General features: G+C 40.5%; 3 protein-coding genes across 5 annotated transcripts in view; 1 reads left to right on the top strand and 2 right to left on the bottom strand.

Annotated features, from left to right (window-relative positions):
• Nucleotides 1-7317, top strand: part of gse1b (Gse1 coiled-coil protein b) — a 169838-nt gene extending 162521 nt beyond the window's left edge. For 2 of the 3 annotated variants that reach the window (XM_026320521.2, XM_026320523.2), the window contains 7 exons: nt 113-225; nt 337-613; nt 1439-1552; nt 3344-3718; nt 3921-4259; nt 4722-4825; nt 5226-7317. In XM_026320521.2, the coding sequence (XP_026176306.1) occupies nt 113-225; nt 337-613; nt 1439-1552; nt 3344-3718; nt 3921-4259; nt 4722-4825; nt 5226-5366 (1463 nt within the window). In that variant the 3' untranslated portion in view covers nt 5367-7317. The remainder of the gene's footprint in view (nt 1-112; nt 226-336; nt 614-1438; nt 1553-3343; nt 3719-3920; nt 4260-4721; nt 4826-5225) is intronic. The other variant, XM_026320522.2, reaches the window with a different exon arrangement.
• Nucleotides 7318-7871: 554 nt separating this feature from the next.
• On the bottom strand, nt 7872-10851 carry gins2 (GINS complex subunit 2). The gene is made up of 5 exons (XM_026320524.2): nt 10515-10851; nt 10175-10289; nt 9157-9256; nt 8880-9006; nt 7872-8657 (listed from the first exon to the last, which is right to left on the bottom strand). The coding sequence occupies exons 1-5, from the start codon at nt 10602-10604 to the stop codon at nt 8529-8531; spliced, it is 561 nt and encodes a 186-aa protein (XP_026176309.1). The 5' UTR covers nt 10605-10851; the 3' UTR covers nt 7872-8528.
• Nucleotides 10852-12396: 1545 nt separating this feature from the next.
• Nucleotides 12397-16252, bottom strand: emc8 (ER membrane protein complex subunit 8). The gene is made up of 5 exons (XM_026320519.2): nt 15749-16252; nt 15317-15393; nt 15108-15177; nt 14552-14646; nt 12397-14390 (listed from the first exon to the last, which is right to left on the bottom strand). Exons 1-5 carry the CDS (start codon nt 15959-15961, stop codon nt 14231-14233), a joined length of 615 nt encoding a protein of 204 aa, XP_026176304.1. The 5' UTR covers nt 15962-16252; the 3' UTR covers nt 12397-14230.
• Nucleotides 16253-16286: the final 34 nt, after the last annotated feature.

The following is a 16286-nucleotide window of genomic DNA, read 5'->3' as shown; positions in this document are numbered from 1 at the left end:
CAACCTGCAGCCTTATATTCTAGGAAAATCATAAACACTATCCCGTTTTATGTAACAATCAACTTTATTTTTTAAAAAGTGGAGTGACAATAGTGACCTGTGTTTGCTGCAGGTTACTACTATGAGCTGGATGACTCATATGATGAGAGTGATGAAGAGGAGGTGAGAGCCCATCTCAGGAGAGTAGCAGAGCAGCCCCCACTCAAACTGGATGATTCTACAGAGGTAAAACCCCTGCCACCACATATGGTTTCCATGCTTTATATGATGGGAGTATGCGGCCACGCACTCGTGATAAAACGTGGTTCTTATTTATTTATTTTTGCCTTTGCACAGAAATTGGGGTTTCTGGGAGTGTTTGGCTTAACCACGGTGGGCCAGCGGGATGAGCTGGTTCAACAGAAGAGAAGGAAGAGAAGGAGGATGCTCAGGGAGCTCAGCCCCTCACCACCTGCCTCTCAGTCAAAACGCACTCCTCCTTCACCACAGTTAAGCACGCGCTTTACCCCAGAAGAGATGGACCGAGTACCAGAGCTGGAGGATAAGAAGCGCTTCTTAACCATGTTCAGACTATCCCACATCAGTGTACAGCAGAGGAGAGGTAAGGGAGCAGGTATTCCATCCCATACTTTAATTTACCTTGTCATTTTAGAAGCCACTCTGAAAACACCTCATAAATGTATGTATGACTGTAACAATTACTCTACATATGGGTCTTTAATGTTGCTTACTAACCATAATATTTAATTATGTTTCAAGAAATAATTAATTAGTGGAAGACTAATTGTGTGTAACAATACCTTGTAGCTGTTTTACTTGGATAAACCATGGCTTCCTTGTTGTTTAAGTAAAGAATTGGTGTTCTTTGGAAATTAACTCAAAGACCATTACATCACAGAACTGACCCATGCCATCTTTCTTACATGCCATACTTCTCCATGTCATGTCTCCCTTCTTTTCACACCTCATTTCAGCAGAGAAAAGACTCTTTCCATACAAAAATAGTAGTCATATCAGTTGGCTCTACCGTTCACAGACACTTCACTGAGCTGAGCTCTGCCTGCTTCACGTGCACTACTTTCTTACTGACATGTTGAAACGTGCCTTGAAGGAAATCATAAAGGGGTCAAACAATGATCATGCAACCTCATACCCCTGTATTATATGCAGCATGAGTTCTACATACATGCACAAACATACTGACATGAAACTGGGAGTGGCAACAGCGGGCTTACTGTGGTCCTGGTCTAATCTTGATTAGGACCATCTTGATTTACTGTTTGCTGCCTACAGATGGCAGTGTGCAGCCTCCAATGCTGTCAAGCCACATTCAAGCTTCTCACACATACACACATGCAATTGGGTGAGAGGTGTGCACATTCAAGACTACTATTACTACAAAGATTCACATGTTCTACATTTTTTCTCTATCTCATAGATAATGAAAGGGTGGTGGAGCTGCTTCAGGCCATTAAAGAAAAGAACGTAACCTTGGATACCATCAGACATGCCCCTCATCCACTGTGTAAGAGCCCTCCAGCACAGATCTCTGGTGAGAGGCATGCTAATAATATACACTGACCAAAATTATAAACGCAACACTTTTGTTTTTGCCCCCATTTTTCATGAGCTGAACTCAAAAATCTTAAGACTTTTTCTAAGTACACAAGACCTGTGTCTCTCAAATATTGTTCACAAATCTGTCTAAATCTGTTAGTGAGCACTTCTCCTTTGCCGAGATAATCCATCCACCTCACAGGTGTGGCATATCAAGATGCTGATTAGACAGTATGATTATTGCACAGGTGTGCTTTAGGCTGGCCCCAATAAAAGGCCACTTTAAAATGTGCAGTTTTACTGTATTGGGTGGTCTGGGGAGGGGTCCAAAAACCAGTCAGTATCTGGTGTGACCACCATTTGCCTCACGCAGTGCAACACATCTCCTTCACATAGAGTTAATCAGGTTGTTGATTGTGGCCTGTGGAATGTTGGTCCCCTACTCTTCAATGGCTGTGCAATGTTGCTGAATATTGGCAGGAACTGGAACACGCTGTCGTATACGCCGATCCAGTGCATCCCAAACATGTTCAATGGGTGTCATGTCCGGTGAGTATGCTGGCCATGCAAGAACTGGCATGTTTTCAGCTTCCAGGAATTGTGCACAGATCCTTGCAACATGGGGCCGTGCAATATCATGCTGCAAACATGAGGTGAAGGTCGTGGATGAAAGGCACAACAATGGGCCTCAGGATCTTGTCACGGTATCTTTGGGCATTCAAAATGCCATCAATAAAATGCACCTCTGTTCGTTGTTCATAACATACGCCTGCCCATACCATAACCCCACCGCCACCATGGGCCACTTGATCCACACCATTGACATCAGCAAACCGCTCACCCACATGATGCCATCTGCCCTGTACAGTGAAAACCAGGATTCATCCGTGAAGAGAAGACCTCTCCAAAGTGCCAGACGCCATCAAATGTGAGCATTTGCCCACTCAAGTCAAGACGAACTGCAGTCAGATCGAGACCCCGATGATGACGACGAGTATGCAGATGGGCTTCCCTGAGACGGTTTCTGACAGTTTGTGCATAAATTCTTTGGTTATGCAAACCGATTGTTGCAGCAGCTGTCCGGGTGGCTGTTCTCGGATGATGTTGGAGGTGAAGATGCTGGATGTGGAGGTCCTGGGCCGGTGTAGTTACACGTGGTCTGCGGTTGTGAGGCCAGTTGCATGTACTGCCAAATTCTCTGAAATGCCTTTGGAGACGGCTTATGGTAGAGAAATGAACATTCAATTCGCAGGCAACAGCTCTGGTGGACATTCCTGCAGTCAGCATGCCAGTTGCATGCTCCCTCAAAACTTGTGACATCTGTAGTATGGTGCTGTGTGATAAAACTACACATTTTTAGAGTGGCCTTTTATTGTGGCCAGCCTAAGGCACACCTGTGCAATAATCATGCTGTCTAATCAGCATCTTAATATGCCACACCTGTGAGGTGGATGTGCTCACTAACAAAGATTTAGACAGATTTGTGAACAATATTTGAGAGAAATAGGCTTTTTGAGTACATAGAAACAGTCTTAGATCTTTGAGTTCAGCTCATGAAAAATGGAGACAAAAACAAAAGTGTTGCGTTTATAATTTTTGTCAGTGTAAGTATACATATTTTTTCATCCCTGTCTTATTGGGTTAGCGGAGTGTTTATTTATTTGTATAATTTATAATGATAGGAATGAGGCATCAGAGTTAACTGCAAAATCTTATTGCAGTATTCCATCTGTATAATAGTGAAACTTGATTTCACTGTGAGTAATGCATGTTCAAATGATTGTAGATCCTGCATTTGTCCAACCTCCCTCTGAATCAGAGGAACACCACAGTGTCAGACCACATAGCCCCTCCTCACACTACCCAGCATCCCCCAATGGCCATCCAAAACTCCTTGGGGACACATTAAGACCAAAGGAACCCCCTTCTCCAGCTGTCTACCCAGACAAGGCCCGGGGGCCCAGTGAGGGACCGATCTCTAAGAGGAACTCCAGCCTGCTGAACAGCTTGCGGCCCCCACTTCCCCTGCAGCCTAAAGAAGGCCTTCACAGCATCAATGGACGCACCAAACCCTGGGATAGCTTTACCCCAGAGGAATTTGCCCAGCAGTTTCATGAATCTGTGCTTCAGTCCACTCAGAAGGCTCTGCAGAAACATAAAGGTAGGCGGCACACGCCATGGCGATTTCTTTGTAATGATGATTTGATAGACTGCCTTACAGCTACAAGAATAAAATTTCAGGTTTTTTATTATAGATCCTATATTTTCAGTTAAAGACAATAACTAACATTTATTTTCATTATTAAGTAATCATTTGATTATTATGTAATCTTCTGTCCTCCTCACCCATCTTTGTCCATTAGGTGGAGCCACAGGGATGTCAGACTCGTCCCACCCCCAGGAGTCCTCTGTTCACTACAACATTCCAGAGCTTCAGAGCACACCTGGCCGACCACCGCAGCCACATTCACAGTCTCATTCAAATGCACATTCATTTCCCCATCCGCTGTCACTCTCTCACCCTCAGCCCAACGGGCAGCACTTCTCTGTACCCCTTAATCGGGAGGCCTCAGGAACAAGGGAGGACCTGTCTGGCCCAGAGGAATCTGAGGAGGAAGAGGAGGAGGAGGAAGAGGAGGCTCCTACTTCGAAGTGGCAGGGGATTGAGTCTATATTTGAAGCTTATCAGGAATATGTTGAAGGTAAACATGCACACTGAACCTGCAATGATTATACTTCTGTTACCATCAATATCCCCTAATGCTACTGTTTATGAGAAAAGATGTGTTCATTCTGTAGGTATACAGTGATATTGTTTTGTGGCTTTATCAATTAATGCACTAATGAAAAATGGGATCTATAAAAGTAACAAAATAGACCAAATGAAAACAGTTTTTTTAGATGTTGCATTCTCTTGTGACAAGAGTGTGGTATTTATCATTCTACACAAACACATTGTATCATTAGGATTTGTTGAACAGACATTTAAATATTTAAACTTAGTTGGCTTGTGGTAGATCTGCCTAGTAGCATTTATATTTATAGCGCATGGTCTGGACCCAGCTTTGAGATCAATGTTCACTGCCCTCATCCTTATGTTTTTCTCTAACCCTTTCATATTTTTTCCTCTTCCCCATATTCTGTCATTTGGTGTTGTCCTCTAGAGCAAAGTTTGGAGCGACAAGTGTTGCAGAACCAGTGTAGAAGACTAGAAGCTCAGAACTACAACCTCAGTCTGACTGCTGAGCAGCTGTCTCATAGCATGGGGGTAAGACGCACACACACACCTGCTGCTAGTGACTCTGTGACTGAAATACTTAGTTTCTCCATAGAAGTCTCTAAGTAGAGAACACACACTGGGTGGCAAGGTGTGATCTATCTGTTTTCTATCTCTAAATACTTTTTTTTTTAAGTCCATAAGAAATAAAGTATATGCACAGGTTGAATAAAATAACTTAAAAGCCACCCTAGCACTAAAAGGATCACAGTGACACAGGCACCTGCACTGGCAGGTTATTCATCTGAAATGCCAAGTGAACACACTCAGGTGGTAATTTTTAAACACATAATTCACAAGCTAAAGTTGTCTAAATCCTTCAAAAAGAAGCAGTTTTTAAAAGTCTCCCACCTCACCAGATGTAATAAGGTATAACTCCCTGTCTGTGCAGGAGCTGATGTCCCAGAGACAGAAGCTAGCAGTGGAACGGGAGAAGTTACAAGCAGAGCTGGAGCACTTCAGGAAGTGTTTGACACTGCCACAGACACACTGGCCGAGAGGCGGCCACTACAAGAGCTACCCTCCCAGGTGACCCCAGCACGCTGACCCAATAGCTCCCAGGCCCCAGCCACCTAGCCTTTTAGACTGACACCCGGAGTTTCTTTTTTGTGGCCTGGTCCACGCAGCTCCATGGAGGAGAACAGATGAATGAATGAATGAATGAATGAATGAATGGACAGACAAATGCACAGGAGGCAGGAACATTCAGTGAAGGACAGGCAGTTTTTGGATTGTGGCCAGCCAGGGACTGTGCCACAAGCCACCAACATGTGCCAATGTAGCCAATCTCAAGATCAGCAAACAGTATGGGGCAGGAGTACCTGAAGATCATCACAGACACACGCATCTGCTTTTCATACATTTTTTTAGTCCCTGCTGCTCTGTTGTTCAGTCCCTGTATCCCTCACCGCCACAGCTACACAGACAATCCTGCCAATGAGGGAGCAGCTACCCCAGAAGGGGTGTCATCAAGAGACTTGAATGCTTAAAATCTCCATACAAAGGCTTTTGGCCAATCAGGACTGCTTTTTATCATGGTGGCCACACAAGCTTTTGAACTGGAAATGCACTTAAGAATGAAAGCTGAAGAACTACCTGGTGGTACTGTGTTACAACAAAGAACTGTTCAGATTAGGAAAGAACTTGGAAAAATGCACATTTTTGGAAAGAATTAAGGAAATGTTTTATTTCGAAATAGAAAATTTGAGAATAAAAATTTTAAAAGGTGCTTCAGCCTTGTATTGTATATAATATGAAGACCTAAAAGAATTTTGTATGTTTTTATTACTTTAATCATTGTTCTTTTAAAAGAAAAAGCCTGCCATTTTTATATGTTTATGCTCTTTGGGTTGGAAAAGAAAGCCTTGCTTTTAGTGTTTGTACTGCTGCTGGCCAGAACAGCTCATTTTAAGGCATTTAATAGAGTGAGAGAAAACGGGACATACTCCTAGTCTTACTCTCTCCTGGTGCCACGCAGCTAAAAGCCAGCCACAGCCACCTGGTGTGGCCTCTGAGCTCAGCAAAGCTTACTTAGAGGTCCTGAGACATGGCTCCTGCCCTCTCATCCCCTTCATTCACAGAAACATGTGTCTGTTTTAATGCCCATTCAACAACTCCTCTGCTTCACTGCTGCTGGGATGACTAGTTAGCTTGTGATATTCCAGTTGAGATGCACAGTGACATCATTAGTGTTTTTGTTTGTCTTTGGTAACTTGACTTCACTTGTTTTGTAAAGACAAAGAGTCTCTTAAGCAGCCAGTTGATGAAACTGGTTATTGATGCTTTATCCTGTCACTGGACCTTCACTTCACTTTGTAGGACATAACAGCATTGGACTCAAATAGACGGTTTGCATGATGTTAAACTTCAAAAGATCAAGCTCTTTTCAGCAGCCATGAGAGGACACAGTGCCAAAATGAAAAACAAAACCGTAGCATTTTCCATTCTGAACTTTTGAGTTGCAGTTAAGTAGCCAAACAGTGGAACCAAAATGCCCGTCTTCCACTGAATGCCTTTGACCCTGCTCATCTACATCCTGCTATTCCCCATTTTTATGACCCTTGCTATCCAAAGTTGCCACCACATTGAAAGCCTGGAAATCACAGTCTATTCAAACTGGGCATTTTCTAGTAGACATAACATCAGAAAGGTTGACTTTACCTGGCCTTCATACCTGTTTATAATCTTCTGTCTGCACTTCATCACTCTTTCTGAGATTCAGCCACTTTTACTCTGACTTTCTACCCCTTGAGTTTCCTCAGCCATATGGTTGTATGTGCGATTAGAGACCGCAGAGACCGTTTACAAGGTATTTACATGATTTTGAAATGAAGTGTTACGCTATAGTGGTGGGGTGAGTGGTGTGAAAAGAGTGAGGGATGTCACTATTTAAAAGTTTAAGAATTGTAATGAACTTTAAGGGTGTGCTGAACATTAATTTATAACAAAAAAAAGAGTGAAGCACAACTACCCCATACATACAGTATATGATTTACAAGTGCCTCAGGAATTGGGAGCATGTGAATGAGTTACAGTCCACACAATAAATATTCCACACATAACATCAGTGATCAGGGACTTTACAAGTATCTACTGTGTGTCAAGAACAGATACAGAATTCCTTCACCTAAATGCCTCTCCAAGACTAAATAAGACCTTTTCATGTATGAGGCCTAAGCCAATTCAAAGGATCAGAAGGACAAAGCATATACTGTCACTTAAACAGAGCAGAAGAGAGCCAAGAGTGCAGCCTATTAGTTAATGCTTTGGGAGCTGCCAATGAGCTGTGGAGGCAGGTGTAGTACAGCGATTGCATCCCCAACCCCCAACCCCCCCTCTCCCTGTGTCACCAACCCACGCACGCCCATGCAATAGCCCCATAACTCAGTGGAGGATGTCTAGATGCTGTGAAATCCTGTTTTTAAAATGTACTTGTTTGGATTCATTGTAATGTAATATATTCTTTGTTGAATGTAGTAATTAGGTATTTATGAATATATGGCTGTGATTTCAGACAAAAAATAAAATATTTCAAAAATGGTAAATATCAACCTTTGTCTGTTTGTGGGTGTTATTCACTAAGTGAGACATTTTATGGGATGATCGAAACCTATAAAACAAAAAAGAACACCATGAGCCTCGATTAGAACAGTATTCCACCTTTAAAGATTGTGGGTTTTAGAAATAGAGTTGCTACTGCTGGCGAACTGCAGCTGGTAAAATTTCAAATTTCTGCGATAGGAGTACATTTTTATACATTAATATAATACTGTATATCAAATATTGTTGGAAAGCATTAGTATTACATTTCTGTAACACACAAATACATCAATTTTCTATACCCGCTTATTCCTTAACAAATACATTTATTGTGTTAATTATTGAAACTTACACAAATGGTGGCCTGTCTTAAACTACTACATGAACTTAAACAAGCACAGATTTCAAAGGAAAAATACATGTAAACCCCAATTGCTTTTAAATATGTAGATTAACACGTCTCCCTCAAAAGAAGTGTAATCCCTAAAAAAGGCTGAGTAAAACATCCCATCTGGTTTCTTCTGTCTCAGAGAAAACTGTCTTTTTAGTAATGAACAGCCTGTTCAGGCAGTACAAGATTCTGTCCAAGGGTTTTGCCGCAGCCTGCTCAAGTTTGTTGCAGACATGAGCCATAAGCTGAGCCAGGCCTGATGGATCAATAATCCAAGAACTGTCCTTTACTGGAACCGGGCTGCAGATTGGAACGTAGTTTATACATGGAGTTGAGAGAGTCGAGAAGGAAGGCTCGTATTGTGTTGATCTCCATCAGAGTCAGGTTGTCCAGCTGAGAAGAAAGGAGCAGAATGAGAAGGGGAACATGCAAACAAAACTAAACCAAACAAGCAAACAAGTAAAACGAAGTTGTACTCCAATGGCTGGTGAAGCTTTGTGTTCATATCTACTGGATCTTAATATCTTTTTCATCACTTGAAGATACCATTTATAAAAAAGTAAACCATTTATAAAGCTACAGGGGCAGTGCTAGATACTTCATGGGCAGTTTTACCTGGGCATGAGCCTCCTGCTGACTGATGAAGCTGTCGGCAGAGCAGCGCAGTTTGGCGATACGTGTGTCCCAGATGTCTTTGACCAGTGTGCGGATTTCATCTGCTTTAGGGATGTTGTCGGACGCGCTGCAGAATTACACAAATTATTTAAGGTAAAGTGCCATATACACATTAACTGTCAACAAGCATGTTTACAAACTGTTTAATTAATATGAACACAGTAGCACAGGGCCTTGTTCGTGCCTGAGTTTTTTTTTTTGTATTTCTGTCACTCACTGGTTTAGTAGCAGCTTGGTCAGCTCCATGTAGTAAGGACTGGGAACAGCCGTAAAGGCAACCTCTTTCCTCTCAAGGTCTCGCATCTCCTCGAGTTTCTCTGTACATTGAAGCAAACAATCATTTAATTATCTCAACTCTATCTCTCTCTACATATCTATATAGCTACACTGTGTGCACAATTATTAGGCATTTTAAACATATCATAATTTTTAGGCATATTTTCCAACTTCAAGCTGTACAAACTTGAATGCTTAATGGATTTAAGCATATCTGGTGATGAGCATTTGTCCCAGCGGAGCTGACACAAGGTAACGTCAATTCAAGGTAACCTGTCATTTCTGTCATGCATTACACAATAGTATTGTTGTTTAAAAATGCTAAAGTCAATTTTATCCAGAGAGATTTCTCCCCTCTGCCCTGGAGTCAGTACTTTGAAACCATGGAAGATATTGAGATGGAAAATAAGAATGGCAAAGATATCTTCAGAATTTATTCCAATTTTCAGTAGAATACTCACCTCCAGAAATGACTGATAGGTGCAGTCCTAGTATGTATGTATGTATGTATGTATATATATATATATATATATATTTGTATGTATGTGTGTCTGGGTCAAAGAATGCTGCAGAGGTGATACAGGAAAGGCAATCTTAAATCGTTAAGGTTGGCATTTTACTTCTCTTACCATGAACAAATCTCCTGAAATAATCAAAACCACCACATTACAGAGCTCCGCTGCTTTCCAAAAACAATTCAAACTGAGTAATGGACCTTTGATTTTTGTCTTCTCATTACAATGAGAAATACCTAAAATAACATTTCTCCTGTCCTTTAAGTGTATACCAGCGCAGTAATCCAAAAAGTCAAAGGTGTCAGGGATGGTGGTGGGCTACACGCCAGTTTAAGCTAAACAATAATAATTAACTTAAACTTTATTCTTTACCACTCTCAGCCACTTGAAAACATGCCAAACGGAGTGTATATGGAGTGTATATGTCGAGTCCATTAGTCTCACCAACATCCATCCACTCAGGAGGAACGACTCTACACTTCTGTCTCTGCTTGAAGTTCAGAGCCAGCCACACAGGAACATCCACGGGCAGCCCGGGGTTGAAGGGGCCCAGGTCGCCCTGAGGACAGAAACACACAGTATCACCTGGCTCATTAACACAAAGCGTAAACATTAGCGTTAGATGACACGGCTTAGTGTTAACACTGCACAGCTAGATTCCCACGGTATGACACCAGACGGTTTGAGGGTACTGACGTCAACTAACTTACTGAGCTTATGTGGCTAACGCTATGTTTTAAGTGTTAGCTAAACCGTGTAAAAAATACCGCAACTGATTACCCACTCCGATCAAATAGATCTTGTCCAGACTGAAGTTTGGGATTATCTTCACCATCTCTTTCTCTGCGAGGAACTCTACCTCCGAGGGGTCCATAGCTTTTCACTGTCCCTTTTTAACCGGCCAAGTTCCCGCGCTGCAGGCTGCATGAAGCTACAAGAGTCCAGGAGAAGACCGTGTCGTCATTGACAGGAAGTTATATATCGCGGGAGTACCGCTGCTGTGAACTGTGTACTGCGTACTGTGTACTGTGCTTCTCCCGCGATAAGTGCATCTCAATCTTAATGGAAACTGGCATTAAAGGCTGAAGCCAATACTTGAGCCTCTGGGAATCGTTGGTCATGACGACACTGTCTATTTCTTGAATATGTGCTTTGTCTGGCCCGACAGGAAGAAGTCGGTCATGTGACAGTACTAACAATTGCAGATAGACGCCACTAGGTGGCAACACTTACCTGCAGATGGGGACGGAGGGCAGATAAAGGGATACATTGCTTTTCTTTGGTATTTCCTATCCTACTAGTACACAGCTTGTAGACTGCATCTATTAAATAGTGGGCGAAGATGTAATGAAATGCAGTGATACAGTATAAAAATACTTTGTCATATTTAAATGTCTTCCATTCCAAAGGTTATTTAAGTGCAACTGCATATGCACAATCAGGAAACCATACTTACCTACCAAAATTACTCCAAGGGCATCCAGGAGGTCATAAAACCCAGAGTAACACCTAAAGAACTGCAGGCTTCACTTGCCTCAGTTAAGGTCAGTGTTCATGATTCAACAATAAGAAAGAGACTGGGCAAAAATGGCATCCACAGGAGATTTCCAAGGCAAAAGCCACTACTGACCAAAAAGAACACAAAGACTTGGACAAATACTCTGTGGACTGATGAGACAGAAATTGAACTGCATCCTGTTACATCCGGCCTAACACAAAATTTCATAAAAAGAACATCAGTCAAATGTGGTGGTGGTATGATGGTCTGGGGCTACTTGTATGAATTGCCATAACTGATGGAACCATTAATTCTGCACTCTACCAGAAAATCCTGAAGGAGAATGTCTGGTTATGAGTTCATGACCTCAAGCTTAAGCACACTTGGGTTATGTAGCAGGACAATAATCCGAAACACATGAGCAGGTCCACCTCTGAATGGCTCAAAAAAACAAACAAAAAAAACAAATTAAGGTTTTGGAGTGGCCTAGTCATAAGTCTGCACTTAAATCCAATTGAAATGCTGTGGCATGACCTTGAACAGGATGTTCATGCTTAAAAAGCCTCCAATGTGGCTGAATTAAAACAATTCTGAAAAGAAGAGTGGGCCAGAAAATCACCGTCAGTTATGGCAAACATTTGATTACAGTTGTTGCCGCCAAGGGTAGCACAACCAGTTACTAGATTTAGGGGGCAATTACCTTTTCACATATGGCCAGGCAGGTTTGGACTGCTTTTTTACTCAATAATTTAAATCATCATTTAAAAATTGCATTTTGCATTTACTCAGGTTATTTTTGTGTAATATTAAAATTTGTTTGATCTGAATCAAGTGTGACAAATAAGTACTTTTTCACAACACTGTATAATGAGTGGTTCATAGTCCAATTCTAATTTATATGACTATTCACTTCATTTTATTTTCAGAAGATTTATGCTGTGCACATATATACAAGTGAAGATTAAATAGTGACTTGAGTGGCAACAGTCTTAGCATATAAAAGTTATAGCTTTTTAACTCTGACACCAAATCCAAATATTAATAATTTAAAGTTAAAACCACAATTAATCAATCAAATGAAAAACTAGAAAAACTGCAAAAGAAAACTAAACAATTTTAGAATTTAAGTGTTTAACATTTGATAGATCAGGCTTCTCAAATGTAAGGATTTGCTGCTTTTCTCTCTTTAATATGTAAAATCAGTTAGGTGGACAGAACATGACATTTCATAGCATCACACTTGGCTCTGGGAAATTGTGATAAACATTTTTCAGTATTTCATGACTTTTACAGAACAAAACTGATAAAATATCAGTAGATTCACCAACAATGAAAATAAGTATCAGCTGGAAACCAAATTATATTTCTGTGAGTACCTAGAAGCAGTAAGTGTAGGCAGCTGTTAAAAAAAACACACAACACTTTTGTAAAATAGCGTGGCAAAATGGAAAGACACATAAAACTCTTAAAGGAAAAATTTATAACAGATATGATAAATTGAAGACACACAAGAAAAGTTCGAAAAGGCCAATTAAAAGAAAACAAGTGAGGAAAGCTTAGCAAAAGTTTCCTGGTTATTTAACAAGCATTATGAATCATCATTTTCTGGAAAAGTCATGACAGGAAATACCTAGAACAATCTAGGAAGAAAATCTGATTTGTCAGTAAACTTTTTTTTTTTTTTTTTAAAGCAATAACATTTTAGTTGAACTAATGTAACTTGACTGTGCAATGGTACTTCCCATCAGGATTAATACAGTACTATATCACCATTCTGTCTTTATTTCTACGTTACATATGTTTTGTTTTTAATTCTGCCATGTTGACATGTAAAATTTCCTTTCATGTTATTCTCTATTCTGCCATATAAGAGCAGATGATCATACCATATGACCCTGACGCATTAGTGACACAGCACTATGCAAATATGTATGGCTGCAAAAGCTGCAGCCTTGAGACTAGTAAAAATAAATGCAAAATAATAGGAGCATCATTTTAAAAGTTGCTTTCATATTACATTTGCTTCAAAAAAACATTGTAAAAATTACATTTCCACTCAATAAAGTAGTTAGCATTTACTGACTACATTTGAAATACAAACAGTTCCATATCCTCATGTTAAGTACTTTTAAGATTACTAATAAATAGCTAGATTTAGAGTGGTCAATTACATATAAAATACTATTATTACTAATTTATCACACATCCAAATTAGACCGAAATCCACACTGTGAGTCAGTATAAATCTCAAATCCTTTAGAGCAACAATCAAGACCCAAAAAACCAACACATATTGCATACCACCAAGGACTCTGAAATGCACCAGCACTAAAAAGAAACACACCACAAAAACAGTTTTATAAGCATTAAAACATTGAATCAAAGCTCTTGAATTAATCATCCCTTTATCATTGCTGGTGCATCTATAGAATGAATGCAGCTTGCATGTGACACATTGTCCAATATAACAAAACTTTTTTTTTTTAAATACCCACAATTATCTTCAGACTACAGTTCTGCATGAATTTAAAACAAACTAACCAATTTTAATAAAGAATTTTTATATTATACTTTACCTCACTAGTACAATCATTGCCTAAATTTCATTTAGGACTTGATCTCTGTATGGCTACTGGCCATAAAATTTAAGAGGAAAAATAGATCTAATACTCTAGAATTTAATTTTATGCACAAAACTATGATTAAACACAAGCCACTTCAGAAAAAAAAGAAACATTTAAGTTGCATTCAGAAACACAAAAGCCATCATCACCTGTAAAAGGTGGACACATGCCAGCAGTGCAGTGTATGGTGCTTGCCCTTGAAAGAGTTTGGCCTAACTGGCCAATGCTCTGCATTTTCTGTCAGCCCAGGAGCCTTTTTGATGGAACAATGACTATGTGTTCAGCATTTCTGTACTCCTGTGCTACCCAATGAGTAGCATCATGCATGCTAAAATGGCTCTGATATATGTGTGTCCAAGGTGTTCCTGACTGAGGGGCTTAGCACAGATCCAGGACGGACTTGTTGATCACAGGGTTGGTCCAGTCATTCCTGAGATCGTCCAAGTGGTTGTCAAAGTCAATCAAGTTCTCATAGGACCTTCCCTCCAACAGAGCCGATGTGATCTTCTGTGCTTCGCTCCAGTCCTCGAAGCAGTCACTGGAAAACACAAAAACGTACATTTGGCAATTACCACCTTAGATCATACCTATAGAGCATGCAATGTCAAGGCTGAATACTGAAAGTGCACATGGAGTCTCTATGCCAGAAGCTGTGACTGAGGTTCAGAAATCATGGAATGAAAAAGTAGAGACACTTACGAAGTTACTTCTCGGTTTTTCCACTTTTTTTCATGATGATCATATATAAATACAATGGGCTCATAACAGCTCATTGTTAATCTACTGTTGTCCACCTAAGGGAAAAAGAGAAAATTACAAGAAGTTTCGTAGCAATTATGATCTTGGCGAGACTCCGGATAATTGTGACAGCATGGTTATGTACTGCTTCACAGGACCGTGTTTTAGCTAAATTATTACACTTACACTTTATCTTCATTCATCTTCAGGGTTGGTGCATGTAGGTTCTGTTTGGATGTGTCAATATCCCAAACTTAGGTAGCTGACTAACAGCAGCCTAATCGCTGCATAAACATGCCAAACTCACATAATCTTTACAAAATGTTTGTGTACATTGAGAGTCTGCAGCTGAACTTGAAATCTCAAACAGTAGTACTAAATGCTTCCTATGGCAAATCTTTTTTTTTTTTTTTCAGGCTTTCAGATTTTTTAAGTTGATATCTAATACTACTATCTGTACCACATCCTTTAAAAAATGTCAGCACATAGACCACCAGTCTAAATTATTTACTATTACCATAACAATTGCAGCTTCACTGAAGTTCTCAGAAATCCTGGCAGCCACTTTCTCTGCAACTTGGTTAGGTCTGCAGAGGGGGAAGTGGGAGAGCAAGAGAGACAGAAACATTAAGTCCATCAGAGTTCAGAGGAGTTTGGGGCATGGTTTATAACTGGTTGTTTTCCCTGAAGCAGCAGGGCATTAGTTTCCATTTTGGTTGTTTGTACCTTGAATCCTTTGTGCGCTCATTGGCTTGATAATATCCAGCAATTATATAATTATTTTCTTTACACCAAGTGTCAATCTGAGATAGGCGCAGGAGAGGTGGAGCCAACATGAAAAGACAGGACAGCATGAGACCACATTCATTTTCAACAGGTCAAATAATAAATACACTCAGTTTCCTGTGGACTAAATACACAGTTAAAAGTTCCGTGTAATACTTGATCTACACTTATTATAAGTGAATGTGAGGGACACAATATTACACACACCAGTAGCATCAGGCTTGTATTCAATACAGTGTATCAAGTCTAATTTAAACAGTTTAAACAACTGAATAAGTGTCTTGCAGCCGGACTGTTATATTAGACTGTGTTGGTTTGTTTAGTTGATAATTGTACCCAATCAACTCCCAGCTGAATGTATATCACACTTACCAGCGTTAAAGCCACTTCTAACATTGGTGCCAGAGCCAGAGTACCGTGGAACAGCGGCACACAGTCCACACACAAGGTTGGATCACTGTGGCTGTCTTTCTTTTTATCCTTCGATTTTTCTGCCACCAGCAGCCCGTTGACGGCGCAATGGGGATACTTAGCAGTATGTAGAAGCATTTTACAGTATGCCTGGCTGGTCAGCTGAATAGGCATATTTATGAAAAAGACAGATCCTACACGCTGCCTGCTGTCGTTAGCTACAGGTACTTAGCATGCCCAAGAAAAGTAGAAGCCTGCTTCAACATTCAATATATCGGCTGATCATGTTGTTGACCTTAAGTCGTCCAAGTGAGTACATGTAAGATTTATAGTTCTTATGAATCGCTAGTCTTTTTTACTAAATAAATTACTCGGTGCCGCAGTATCTAGTGTTAGCCAGAAGAGCTAATTCCACTCGCCTGTGCAGTGCAACTCCAGTGGTGCCGTAAATCAGAACGAAAATGTCGTAAAACGGGACAATCTTCCATTCGGTGTGCTG

The sequence above is a fragment of the Mastacembelus armatus genome, chromosome 3, assembly GCF_900324485.2.
Source record: "Mastacembelus armatus chromosome 3, fMasArm1.2, whole genome shotgun sequence".
NCBI classification, from domain to species: Eukaryota; Metazoa; Chordata; class Actinopteri; order Synbranchiformes; family Mastacembelidae; genus Mastacembelus; species Mastacembelus armatus.
This window is presented reverse-complemented; position numbering and strand designations above follow the sequence as displayed.